The sequence below is a fragment of the Chinchilla lanigera genome, unplaced genomic scaffold (genome assembly GCF_000276665.1).
Source record: "Chinchilla lanigera isolate Chin_1 unplaced genomic scaffold, ChiLan1.0 scaffold00091, whole genome shotgun sequence".
NCBI lineage: Eukaryota > Metazoa > Chordata > Mammalia > Rodentia > Chinchillidae > Chinchilla > Chinchilla lanigera.
Genome location: NW_004955492.1, coordinates 4,757,742 through 4,771,623, shown reverse-complemented (window position 1 = coordinate 4,771,623; position 13,882 = coordinate 4,757,742). Strand labels below are relative to the sequence as shown.

The 13,882-nt window shown below is 38.7% G+C and overlaps 1 protein-coding gene across 1 annotated transcript; it reads right to left on the bottom strand.

Moving 5' to 3' along the window:
* Nucleotides 1–563: 563 nt before the first annotated feature.
* On the bottom strand, nucleotides 564–12,186 carry Tomm20 (translocase of outer mitochondrial membrane 20 homolog (yeast)). The gene is made up of 5 exons (XM_005404954.2): nucleotides 11,893–12,186; nucleotides 7,314–7,360; nucleotides 5,340–5,421; nucleotides 3,880–4,022; nucleotides 564–1,822 (listed from the first exon to the last, which is right to left on the bottom strand). The coding sequence occupies exons 1-5, from the start codon at nucleotides 12,011–12,013 to the stop codon at nucleotides 1,778–1,780; spliced, it is 438 nt and encodes a 145-aa protein (XP_005405011.1). The 5' UTR covers nucleotides 12,014–12,186; the 3' UTR covers nucleotides 564–1,777.
* Nucleotides 12,187–13,882: the final 1,696 nt, after the last annotated feature.

Below are 13,882 nucleotides of genomic sequence, written 5' to 3'. Positions count from 1 at the left end.
TGGATGCATGTTTATTATTATTATGTTTCCTACAACAACCATTGACAATAGTTAATGATTATTCAATAGGTCACTCATGTATAGTTCTATTTATTTTCTTTTGAAGATACCTAAGTAGAGTACAACAACTATTGATAAGCTCCTACCTCTTTTGTCTGTAACTCACTAATGTCTATTTGTTTTCCTGAGAAACTATCTTGTAGATAACAACATGTAAAACAATAACCATTGATAATTTCCTACCACTTTGTAATTTGGTAAGCTCCCCCATTATTGTTATCCTTCTTTTACTCTTTAAAAAAAAAAAAAAAGAAAGAAAATAAAGTCTGGCTGGGAGTTGTGGTACATGACTGAGGCAAGCGGGTCACTGTGAGTTTGAGGCCAGCCTGGGCTACACAGCAAGCTCAAGGCCAGCCTAAACTACACAGCAGGACTCTTTCTCAAAAAAGAGTCTGTAAGTAAGCAAAATAACATCTAGCCCACAGGAAAACTTTTTGAGATCTCTCCAGATTCTTAGAATGCAGGCCATCCATACAATGAAAAATGCTGCTTGGTCCAAAAGATGTCTTTAAGTACCAAAGATCTTTATTCTCAATTCTGATACTGACTCACATCTGAAATGGCAGACAATATGTCACTGTGAGAGTAAGAGGTCCCACAAACTGTATTCGGTCTTTAGTCAGTATTACATCCCACTCATTATATGATATAAATTAATCAACCTGAAACGTACAGAGGATGAAAGCAAAAGGGAATAAACATTTTTACAGGCAGATGATCCCAGTTACCTTAAAGGTTAATTTTCAAATTTACAAAGTCACAGAACTGACCAATTCCAGTGAAAATCAAAAGATTAATTCAGAAATACTAAGTCAGGCAAGCATGCAAGATTCAGAATATTAAAAAAATGCAAGTCCTGGTTGGCCAAATACACTCCTCAGGTGAAGGTGAATTTGAAGATGCTGAATAGAACAAAAGAAGGAGAAATTGAAAGGGACACCTCAAAATCACCAAAGTTGATTCCCTGGTTTTATAAATGAGAGTGAGCAGACTCCAACCGGTGAAGCTCATAGGTGAGATTAGGTACGTGGATTTAATTCCCCGTACTACTTGTAGTCACATATACTTAAAACACAAGATAAATACCCACAAACATTAAGTACACTGATTTAAATAAAATTGCTCAAAACTGGTATCAAGGAAAGAGGTGGGAGCCATTAGTACAGCACAGCAGCGTGTTGAAGAGTAAAAGGAAAGGACCTCTCACTGTAACACTTTTCAAAAATACAATCAAGTCTCTATCCAACTCTCATAAGAAAATGTGCTAGCTTTACAAATGTACATTCACCACTCTCCTACACTTTTTCACTTTGTTTTTGTGGTGCTGGGGCCAAAACTAGGGCCTCACACACGCTAGACAAGTACTCGATACTCAGCTGCAATCCCAGCCCTTTTGCCTGTTCTTTGAAACTAAGCACTGGGTTTTTAAATGATATATGTACATTTTAACTGCAGGTCTAAGAAATAAACAAAATTCATATTTTGGTAACTCATAGTGTTTTTATAAAATGAAAAGCTCTCTATTAAAATACACTTTTCACTGGGAAAAATAAATAATAGACAAATGGATCTACACAAAGTAAACATTAACTTTGGTAGATTTCAGTGTAGCACAGTCCGTTAACAAGCATATTTGCCCTTATTCCCCCAGTTGTTCAACTTCTGAGCTTAGAATTTTTAAAATCTTTTTGAGATTTTATTATGTTGAGATTTGTTTTCATTCCACATCATCTTCAGCCAAGCTCTGAGCACTTACAATTCTCTAAAAAAAAAAAAAAAAAAAGATTTAAATTTGGAAATTATCACAAGCATTAATCAGGATTCAAACTTTAACATAAAACTCTTCTGTAGTCAAAGAATTCAATCTGCTAAAGTTCATCCGTCTGACATTTAAACACTAACATTATATACATTACCTAAAAAAATGGTACTACCAGTTCCATATCAAAATTCAAATTAACAAATGAAACACATCGTTACATATTAATCATTATGTAACTTAAAAAAGAATTTAAAACTTATCACTCCTACACAAACTAAAAATAACAAAGAGTGTTTTTATCAATTGTGCTATGCTCTACCATTCCCTCTTTTGGCTTAAAGTCACTGAAGAAGGACCATGATACAGTTCTCTTCTTTCTCTGTTTTCCAGTGCTGAGAACAGAATCCAGGGGCGAGTGGTCTATCACTGAGCTACATTCCCAGCCCATTTGTTGAGTCAGTCTTATTAAGATGCCTAGCCAGCCTTAAATTGCAATCCTTCTGCCTCAACTTCACAAATATCTAGAATTACACACAGGTGCATAGTACTGTGCCAGCTCAGGAATACTGTATTCTGAAATTTGCATTCTCAAAACATTTTTAGAGAATGTAAATAAAAGCAACCAGGCTAAAGGAAGCAGCTTTCATAGAGAAGAATTTAGGCTTTATCCTGAACTCACACGTTTCAGAATATACCACTTTCAAGTCAACTTCCCAAAAGCACTGTTGCTAAAAGGCAGACTGCCCTTCAAACAGCATACAACACTAAACAAAGGATTCTGATATGAATAGGTTAGAATCACATTAGTCTAATTTTAAGAGATTTAGATCACCAGCTTTCCAACTCTTTTCCTCAAATCTCTGGGGCTTGTATTTTCTGATTCTCTTTCAATCTAGCTGAGTGAAAGTTATTTGGAAGGGGCTCAGTGGCAGAATGGTTGTCTAATACATACAAGGCCCAGAACTACAAAAAGAGGAGACAGTTCGAAAAATTAAGTTACTAACCATAAAATTCTGTGAAAACTGTCATTTTACTAATTTTCAACTGCACAAACTTCCAAAATTAATACACATGATGCACATGGTATTCCAAAAAGCAGACTGATTTGGGCTTGTTGAAATAACTCAAAATGAACAGAATGCTTAATTACTTTTTTTGTTTTGTTTTTTAAGGCAGAGTCTTGCTATATGGTTTAGCCTGGCCTCACTGCAATTCTCACTGCAATTCTCCTGCCTCAGACTCCTCAGTGCTGGGATTATAGGCATGAGTCACAATACCGGGTTAATTAACTCTTAAATTACACATAAATATTGTACATGGTATCTTGCACTTTTGAGTTAAGAATTTTTTTTTTTTTTTTTGGTTTTTCTCCGGTACGGGGAACCGAACTCACGACCTTGCGCTTGCCAGGCAGACGCTTTGCCGCTGAGCTAAATCCCCAGCCCCCTGAGTTAAGAATTGAGAATTGCAGTCAAATAGCTCCAAACTCAACAGGACCAGAGCCTGAGACTTTATTCCAGTAAGGTCTGACGGAGTCCACACTCATTTATGCCTACTGCACTATCTATGCCATCTCAGCTCCCATGTCCTCTGCCAGGCCTCCTCATGAAGGTAAAGCTAATTTTAGAAACATGATAAGAGTGGTCTGAATTTAAGGACCTGAACACAAAGGCCTAAGACTTATTAACCAAGCACACATTCCCGAGTCACCACTAGGACATAATCACTAGGTCTTATGCCCAATTTTTTGTTGTTGTTTGTTTTTTTTTAAGATAAGGTCTTGTTATATAGATCAAACGGCCTTGAACTCACTATATAGATCAGGCCAGCCTCAAACAGTGATCCTCCTGCCTCAGCCTCCTGAGTGCTGGAATGATAGGCGTGTGCCACCATGCCCTGTTTATACCCAGTTATTCAGAAATTACAGCAGTAATGGAAAATTTCAAGCACTGGTATATGAAGCACTCTGCATTCACTAGGCTCATATATAAATGTCCCTAAACATTCAATTCTTAGGTCCTACTCACTTTAAATTGCATAATACTCCAATTCCTTACCTGACTAATTGTTGGGAGCTTAGTGAGAAGCATCTGGAACACAGGTGGTGGAAGAGTTTGCTGTAGCACCTGCAGCAACTGCTGTGGCTGTCCACACACAGCAATTGCATTTGTCAGATGGTCCACACCCTTCTCATATTCACCTACAAAATTTATACAAAATAACATGTAATCTGAAAAGTTGTAACTGTCATCAAAAATTTACCTTGTCACTGTGTCCAAGTGATGCTGACCAAAACCACTGTGTAAACAGAAAGTTGGAAATATGAAACTATTAACAAGACTCCATCATACTATATGCACTAATATGGAAATATCTCTAATATATACACAGAAGAGGGAAATTAAGATGTTGAAATACCCAAGTACATTATTGTTTATACCCTTAAAATATTTCTGCAACAACAGCACAGTACACTTCAATAGAGAAGACTGGAGGCTGAGGTGAAAAGGAAACCTCACTTTGAATCAACCCTCTCTGCCATCTGAATGTTAGTCCATGGAAACAAAATTTTAAAGTGACACACATACACACAAAAGTCATACAACGGAAATATGACAGAAAGAATGTTAAGACAATGGTTACCTCTATAGACACACAATTCTGAAAGATTTAGTTTTTGAAGGTTCATTTAATTCAATAAATACTAAGTACTTGCTATGTGCTCACTGTCCTCAGTTAATTCTATCTTAAGTGAAGAGCCAAAAGAATTGTTCCAAATTCTCTGAGCAGAACTTTATACTATTAAATATAGTTTTAAATTAAATACTATACTCTATTATAACATCATCTATGTTTAGGGTAACGGACAAACTCACTCACTGTCCCTTATAAAAGTCAGGTTCCCCAAATTCAGGACTCTTCTATATATGACTCATCTCATGTACACCTGTCACCTAACCTCTTCCACCTACTGATAAGAACTAAGTGCAAATCAATACCTTGGCTATCGCTATTGCAAAGTTCTCCTTTGTCTCTATAACCCAATAGTCTCGTATCTTCTGCCAGCATCTATAAAACTGGGGCAGACTAACCCGTTAGCATGTAAGTTCAAAACCTCAGACCTCTCATGCTTGTTGATACATTAAGATCACTTGTAAACTAAGTTTTTATTTATTAAACAAAATTGCATGATTCACAGGCTGGGTGTGGTGACGCACACCTGTAATCCTAGCAAGCCAGCAGGCTAAGGCAAGAAGATCAAAAATTCAAGCCCAGATTGTACAATATAGTGACTCAGCAAACACTTGTCTTAAAATACATGTGGGACAGTCATGTATGTACCCCTAGTGGTTCAAATTGGTGGGAACATGTTAAATGGTAAACTCTTTCCATAAAAGAAATGTTTAGAATACCTATTCTTAAAAGGCAAGCTACAAAAAAAAAAAAAATCCCTTTATTATAATATCATAAACATGTATTATTGTGAAGAATTTTATCTAGCTGTAATGACTCTTACCTTGAGCCAGTAACTCTTCACCAAGCTGTATTTCTTCAAGAAAAAATTTCTGAACAGCTTCGGCATCTTTAAGGTCAGGTAACTGTTTGCAAATAGAATATTTAGAAACTGTTATGAAAAATTATTGCAGAACTATAATGAGTGCACAGAAAAATCAGAAAAAATAATTCACTCTACTGAAAATAGATCACTCTAACAAGTGCATAAATTTACTCTTTAAGAACACCTGCAAAAGTTTAATACCTACTTTAAAAGAAAAGAACAACACATTAAATTGATCAAATTGGTATTACCTGAATAGCTCTTAGAAAGTAGTGAATCAAAGGTAAGGAGAAAATGAAGGGTACAAACACATATCTATGTCACACACTTTATTCTTTTACAGGGTCTCATTCTGTGTCCAAGACAGTCTTGAACTTACTATATAGCCCAGGGCCAGACTTGAACTCACAATCTTCCTGCCTCATACTTTGGGATTACAGGCATGTGCCACTGCCACTACAGCCAGCTGCACACTTTTCTTTTTGGCACTTTGCAGATTTTTAAACAATTATAATTTCTTTATTCTTCTGATTCAACATTTCTTTTAAATTATGACATGCATTGAAAAAATTTAAAAATAAAAAACCAAGTAATATGAATTGCATACTCACCTCTGTTATTTCTAGTTTTCTGTTACTACCAACTATTAGCAGTTTTATTAGCATTTGTTACTATTTTGTACTTTGTTACATAGTACCAGACTAAATGATTATACTATATGCCAGCAGCTATATGACTTGTTTTTTTAAAAAAAATACTAAGCGTGGTGATGCACATCTATATTGCTGAGTTTGAGGCCAACCTGGGCGACACAGTTCAAGGTCAGCCTGAACTACACAGTGTGACCCCATCTCAAAACATTAAAAAACCCTAGACTTCTATAGTTTTTCAATTTTATAAAGTCTTATGATCTAACATGTGAACAAAAAACCCACATAAATTTCTGGAAGAGGAGGCATCTTTCATTGACGATCCCATTGTATAGTAAAATTGTGATTATATTGCTCAATCTAAAATGACTGGGGATGTAGCTCAGTGGCATGTGGGAGGCCTTGGGTTTAATCCTCTGCACCATGAAACAAAGCAAAAGAAAAATCCAAAAACCCCACTTATGGATGATGTCTTTATTTCCTTATATCCTTAGGAAGAAAAGGTTACAATAAACACACTATCCCTGAGAAAGATCATTTGGATTTATTAGGCCATCTGGATATATTGGAACAAAGTAATTTTCTCCCAGTTTCACTTTACTATTACCATATCTAGTCAATTAGCTATGTCAAGGCTCAATTGTTTCAAAATAACAAAATGTAACATTTAATTTTTCCTGGCCTTAACTTAAAAGAACCACTAAAGATGCGGTTGGGAACCCATGCTCTGAATTCCAAACAACTAATTTCAATAAAAGGGAAAGTAGCACGCACAATTGTTAATGTTTCATTTACTTACATATGTCACAGAACATTTTTTGTCTAGTAGATAAACCTATGAAGTCATTAAAATAACCATGAACACAGGACCTATAAAAGGCAAAAAATGAATAAAAAGATTTATGCACTACAAGGTAAAATTTGGGTCAGACAGGTATGAGTAATTTTGATCAGTTGGAAATGGGTAGCATGTGGTTCTTTGAAAGGAGTTGGAGCAAGGAAAACTAAATCAGTATGTTACATTCCATCATTTGAAGCAGCTGAGTAAAAATATTTCTAACTTTTGGTGTAAATGTTTACTGCCTCTACTGTTTGTACAATAAGCTGTTTGCTGTTACTGCCAATAAAACAGAAATACTGAAGGACTGGATAATCTTCATTAACTTTAAATAGAAAGTCAATGTCCAATCTCAACTATCTTTCTCAAAATACACATCTAAAGTAGGTTCTTAGATAATATTTTTATAACATACTTTAAACAAAAATCAAACTTAAGTATTACCTTGGAAAGCCCAGCTCTCTCCTTGGCAAGCTTCTGTTTCTTTCTTCCTACAAGAAATGCAACATAATATTCTTATTCTGCCATTATCAAAACAAGAATAAAAAAAAAGTCTGACTGCTGTGGGTATCATTTTTACTTGTACAACATTCCCAATTCTAGAACTGGGGTCTCTCTGGCCTTCCTTGCAAGCTTTCAAGGCTACATAAGTAGTCGTAGTCAGTAAGTTACTGGTAATGTGACATTCAGGAGCTTTTACTATTCCTCTGGGTCAACAGGTCTAGCAATTCACAGGATGCAGAGAGCTCTAAGAGATGAACTTCAGCAGTGCAAACCCCCATTTCTAACCTATACAGAATTCATAATGGGGAAAGAATTAGGCCACTGCTATTAGAGAGCTTTACTACTGAAATAGGAGATTATCTTTATTAACTGTTGAAAACTGGCATTCTTAAATAGAAAAGATAATGGTATTTTATAATTTGAGAACATTTACCAAGGTCGAAACCAGTAAATGATTGAGTGGCTACTCAAAGCCAGGCAGAACTTCAGAGCCACATCCTCAAAGATACACCCATCAAAATAAAAGACATCCTCAGAAACAAGGTGGTAAACTTGTTGAAGAAACAACGAAAGGCCAGAAAAATGACAAGAATGATGATTAAACTTAGTACAGTAAAACTTAAAGTTCATCATGATCCAACCTTTTAAGAGTGGGAAGAAACGTGTAATTGTTAAATGCCTATGACTAATACAGTCACCAAATTTTAAGATCCCTTAGCTGCTTTTCATTTTTAGCAAAAAGATTAAAATTCTGAGTTGGCTCCCACCTGCAGTTGCAGCATTCTGGGAGGCTAATGCAGGAAGAGCACAAGTTTGAGCAAAACCTAAGCAATTTAGACCCTATCTCAAAATAAGAAATTAGATATGGGGTGGGAATGTAGCCCAGTGTGAGCATCCTGGGTTCAAGTCCCAGTTCTAAGAAGATTAATATTCTGGGGCTGGGGATTTAGCTCAGCAGCACAGCGCCTGCCTGGCAAGCGCAAGGTTGTGAGTTCAATTCCCGGTACCAGAAAAAATAAATAAATAAATAAATAAATAAATAAATAAATAAATAAATAAAATAAAAAGATTAATATTCTAACTTTAGTTTCATAACACAAGTAGCACTTCTGTGATAAAGGGATAAATGGTAATAGCCTGAAAAAACAAACAAGAGCTACACATTCAACCAGCAAAATCAGGTCCTGGCTCGATGTTTGCTGACATTAGTCCCAAATGCCATTATGTAAACCTAACAGTTCAAATGGGTACGTCTACTTAAAAACAAAACACGTAAATCATGAGTCTAAACACATCCCAAATTTAAATCATTCAAAATGCATTCACTTTAATAAGACATTTACTGCCAAATGGTATATCATTTTATACAGGATTATATAAATAAAACATCTCTGTAAGTGGCACTGATTTGGAGGTTAAATCTCACTCCCCCCACAAAGGTCTTTTATGTAATGTAGGCAGGGTTTAAATATGCCATCCTCCCATGTTAGCTTCCCAAGTGCTAGGACAGGCATGTACCACTAGGCTCAGTTTAAATTTTACTTAATGCTTTAGATTAAGTTGAGCATGGTGGTACATGTCTGTAATCCCAGCACTCAGTGATTGGTAGGAGGATTGCTGTGAGTTCAAAGCCAGCCTGGGCTACATGGTAAATTCAAGGCCAGCCTGAACTATATAGTGAGACCCTGTCTCAGGAAAAACACAAAGAAAGACTTACACTAATAAAAATTATTTTCATAGTATTGATAGGGACAGGGTGTTGTGGCGCACACCTGTAATGCCAGCACTTGGGAGGCTGAGGTTGGAGGATTACTGCAAGTTTCAGACCAGCCTGGGCTACGTAGCAAGACCCTGTCTTAAAAAAAAAAAAAAAAAAGGGAAAGAAAGAAAAGAGTTGAAGTAAGGCATGGTAGCACATGCCTGTAATCCCAGATATTCAGGAGGTGGAAGTAGGAGGATCACAAGTTTGAGGCCAGCTTGAGAAACACAGTAGTATTCTTAAAAAGTCTGGGGACTGGAGCATGGTGGCACATGCCTATACTTTCAACACTCTGAAAGGCTGAGAAAACAGGATCACAAGTTTGAGCCTAGACTGGATGACTGGGTGAGACACTCTCAAAAATTTAAAAAGGGGATGGGGATGTAGCACAGTGGTAGAGCACAATGCTTAATGTGCTTGAGACCCCGAGTTCAACATTTAGCACACAAAAATTCTAACAGGGGAAGATAAAAGGTGTAAGTAAATTAAGACCCCAGACCTAACCTCAAACCTTATTTTTAACAAGTCTCTATCAAAACAAAACAAGAAAGCCAACAAGCTAAAAGACTGATTCGAGAATCCTTTTTATTGTTGATGTAAATATTCTATTGAAAATTCATGTAGAGGGGCTGGGGATTTAGCTCAGTGGCAAAAGCGCCTGCCTGGCAAGCGCAAGGTCATGAGTTCGGTTCCCGGTACCAGAGAAAAACCAAAAAAAAAAAAAAAAAAAAAAAAGAAAATTCATGTAGAAAAATTCAAAATTAAAAGAAACGAAACAAAACTTGTACAAATTCAGCCACTTATGCAATTATCTTTAAAAAGACTACAAAATTACTCTGAATAGAAGTTTTACTTGCTAGCAAATATTTCAAATTTTTATTTATAGAAAGACAGCATTTATCAATTAGTACGTGTCAGGGACAGTACCACACTACAGAAAGTCATTTTACAAAAAAGGAAAAATAATGCTTGAAATGGTCTAAAGATGCTGGTGTAGATAGTAATTCACTTAAATCCTTAGATTCTGCTAAAGCCAAAACAAATTTATGACCGAAAATTGGGAAAAGATTTCAAAATAACATTCCTCAATTTGTCTAAAATAGTAACTCTTATGATCTCTTTAGCCAAAAATCACTTAGTCGAAGTTTTCACAAAAATTAATCCACTCTTAGAGCTCTGCATCTGCACCCAACACATTCATCCATCTATTTTTGAAACTGCAGTACAGGAAACTTGTATCCCAAGTTACACTTAAATGGCCAGCATTTATGGTGGAAAACCTTCTTTATGTCAGAAATATGGTGGGCACCTCAAACATCTCCTCAAACAAGGAGCAAGTGGCATTATCTGATTTTGCAGTTACAACTAAGATTTACCCAGCCGTGGCGGCCTGTGCGTGCCTGTAATCCCAGCACCCTGGGAGGTTGTGGCAAAATGACTGTAGGTTTGATCATAGTCTGGGCAATTTATGTTCAAAATTTTGTTTTGTTTTGTTTGTTTTTTTGTCTTTTTTGAGACAGGGTCCCGATATGCAGTTCAGGCTGGCCTTGAGCTCACTTTGTAGCCCAGGCTGGCCTCAAACTCACAAGGATCCTCCTGCCTCAGCCTCCCCAGTGCTGGGATTACAGGCGTGCGCCAACACACCCGGCTATGTTCAAAATTTTAAAATGTAAATAAAAGAGGTTTGGGTTTGTAATTCAGCTCAAAGGCCCTGCGTTAATCCCCAGTACCTCAAGTAATAAATAAACAAATTTAAGATTAAAAAAGTCCAAGGCCATGCTGCCCATCAGTGATTGGGACCTAGAGACCTAACGTGTGATTCCAAAACATCATCCTTTCCATTAAAAGAGCTAGAACTAGTTTTACCGTATGAGCATCTACAATAGGTTCCTCACTAGCTAGCCTACACACAGCTATGGAACACTTGTGATGATACCTTAACTAAATATATAAGGTCCTCGCTATTTGTACTTTCCTGGCTTTAATAATATAGCCCAGCAACATACATCTATTATAAAAATACGTTATTTCAACAAATTTGGTTTTTTGCCGTTGCAAATTAAGATAACCCCAAAATTCAACGCGGATCACGATGGTTTCTTGGGACATCCCCCTCTGGTGAACCTCTCTTAAAAGATGTCGCAGGTATGAAATAAGACTGAGCCACAAGACAAGCGCAGCCCTTTGGACTCCCCCGCAATTTCTCTAGCATTCACTCATATCTTGGAAGCACTTAAGGCGAAGCTGCCAAGAGGGTTTAAGAATGCAATTATCAATTTGCAGATTTAGGCTCAGCCTAACATCAGTCATACACAAAACGTACGATTTCCGGATAAAGAATACAAGTTTTAAAAGGTAAATTTCACGAAAAGAAACCACTTAGGCGTGGCGGCGCAGGCCGCTAATTCTAGCGTTTTGAGAGTCTGAGGCAGAAAGATCACAAGTTCAAGCTCAGCCCGAACAAGTCAGCGAGACCTTAAAGAAACAAAATAAAACGGACGGGGATGCAGGTCAGCGCCTCTGTGCTTAGGCCTTAGGGTCCATCCTTAGGAATGCCCCCCCATGTCAACCCCCCAACCCTAAGCAGTAACAGGAGAATAATCTACTCCGCCAGCGAGGGAAATACAAAATGGGGCCGACCCTTCTTCAAAATGGAGGGAACTAGCGAGCAGGGCTAGGACCCCTGACCCGCGCGGCGGCGCCATGTCTTCCCCGGCCGTACGCAAAGCAACCGCCGAAGTGAGGCACGGGTCCACTCACGTTCTCGAAGCCTGTTCTTGAAGTTGGGATCGCTTCGCCTCTTGCGGTCGAAATAGATGCAGTATCCGATGAAGAGGGCCCCGCACACGCCAGCGGCGATGGCGCTGTTCCGACCCACCATCTCCTCCCGACTTCAAGGCGCCGGCCGCAGCAGGAATTCACCGGAGAGGCTGGCCACACACAAGAGGCAATTGTACCTCCTGCAGCCGAAACCTGGTGAAAAGGACCGGAAAGAACGAGCAGGAGCACTTCCGGGTCACAGGTCCGCAGGGCGTCTTCAGTTGTGCCTGCGCAGAGGCGCCAGCGCGCTTCTGCCTACGCTCGGCTTGCCACGTGGTAGCCGCCCTTGAGCGGCGCTGGAAAGCGCATGCGCACCGAGATTTTGCAGCAAGCCTTTCTTTAGGCCCCTGAGAGCTTTGAGGAGCATCTTGGCAGTAGTGAGCAAACTCAGGGAACAGCAGACAACCTGTTCATAATTAACTGAATTTGCTTTACAGATTGTGGCTAAATTTGGGCATTTTAACTATTCCTCTAAAAATATATAACCTTTAAAATAAATTTAAGGGGAAAATGTGCCTTTTCCCTTGGAAGGTTCTCACTTGTACTCTCTTGCTCCATGAAACTAATCTGAAGAGCAACACTTTCCTAAGTTCAAATGAGAACTAGAAAACTCCCAGTACGTGCCCATCCTATCAGATGTGAGGAACCCCGTCCCAACTTTGTAGCTGGAGTCCGAGATGAAGACAGCCTTGAAGAGGGCTGTACCCTTAACGTAAGAAGCTTGGCCTGGGGATATAGCTGAGCAGCACAGCACCTGCCTGGCAAGGGCGAGGTGGGGAGCTGAATTCCCGGTACAAAAAAAAAAAAAAAAAAGAAAGTAAAGAAAAGAACTAAGCTTGACCTAACATGGACTATTGGTATCCGAAACCTTTTCAGAGCTGCTTTGAACAGAGCTGCTTGGTTGAAGAAAAGCCTGCTCAAGTAATGATGAACCTTGAGCCACTGGTAATACTGGAAATTAAACCAAAGCATTGTGCGCTTTAACCCAACTGGAGTAGTAGGGGAAATGTGAGGAGGGAGGTACAAATGTACCAAAGCAAATGATTGAGATTCGAGGGTTGCACAAGAGTGGGATCAAATACTTTTTCTTATACTCTGCACACATAGATTTTGATCCCAAAAAGTTAGCAGTAAGCTCAACTACTTAGGGTGCTATGCTGAGCTTCTGGTGTGTAGACTGTCCAATGCCATATAGCTGGTATGGGAGGTCTCAAAGCAATGAGCAGGCTTTGTGGCTGTTATGGGTTGTATCCAGATGTCCCCTCAAAGCCTCATGCCATCATAGGTGGGCTCTTTGGAGGTGGCTGGATCTAGGCTGTGTGATGCTAGGATCAAGGATGTGACAGTGAAATTGATCCATGATGCAATGCTAGCATTAAGGCTGCCCCATGATAAGGTGGTAGCCCAGATACGATCTAAGGGACTGAAAGAGGGTCGCTGCTTATTGCCTTGCTGCCTGCCATCAACTGTTCTCTGTGATGGCCCTCTGCCGTGCCAACGTGGCTTGGAGCCAGCCCACTATGAACTGAAACCTGTACAAACTGAGCCAAATAAACCTTTCCTCCTTTAATCTTAGGTGTCGAGTATTTTGTCTCAGCAAGAATAGTAACTAAGACAGTGGCCATGACGTTAATGTCATAGGCAGCTGAGTTAGATAGAAATATTATAGGCAGTCAGACAGGGACAGGCTCTTCAAGGAGCCGGTACAAAAGACAGGATAAGATACGCATTTGCTGTGAGCCAATCCTCAAGACAAAAGATTAAACAAATGCACCCATCTACCTCCCTAGGGATGGACATCAGGGATTGATATTCTAAATAGGTAGCAATCACCTTACAAGTCATTGACCCAACCCCTTACAGGAAATGCCCCTGTTCTGTACTCATACCCCCTTGCTACCTGACTCGCTTCCCCATTTGATCCCAATTT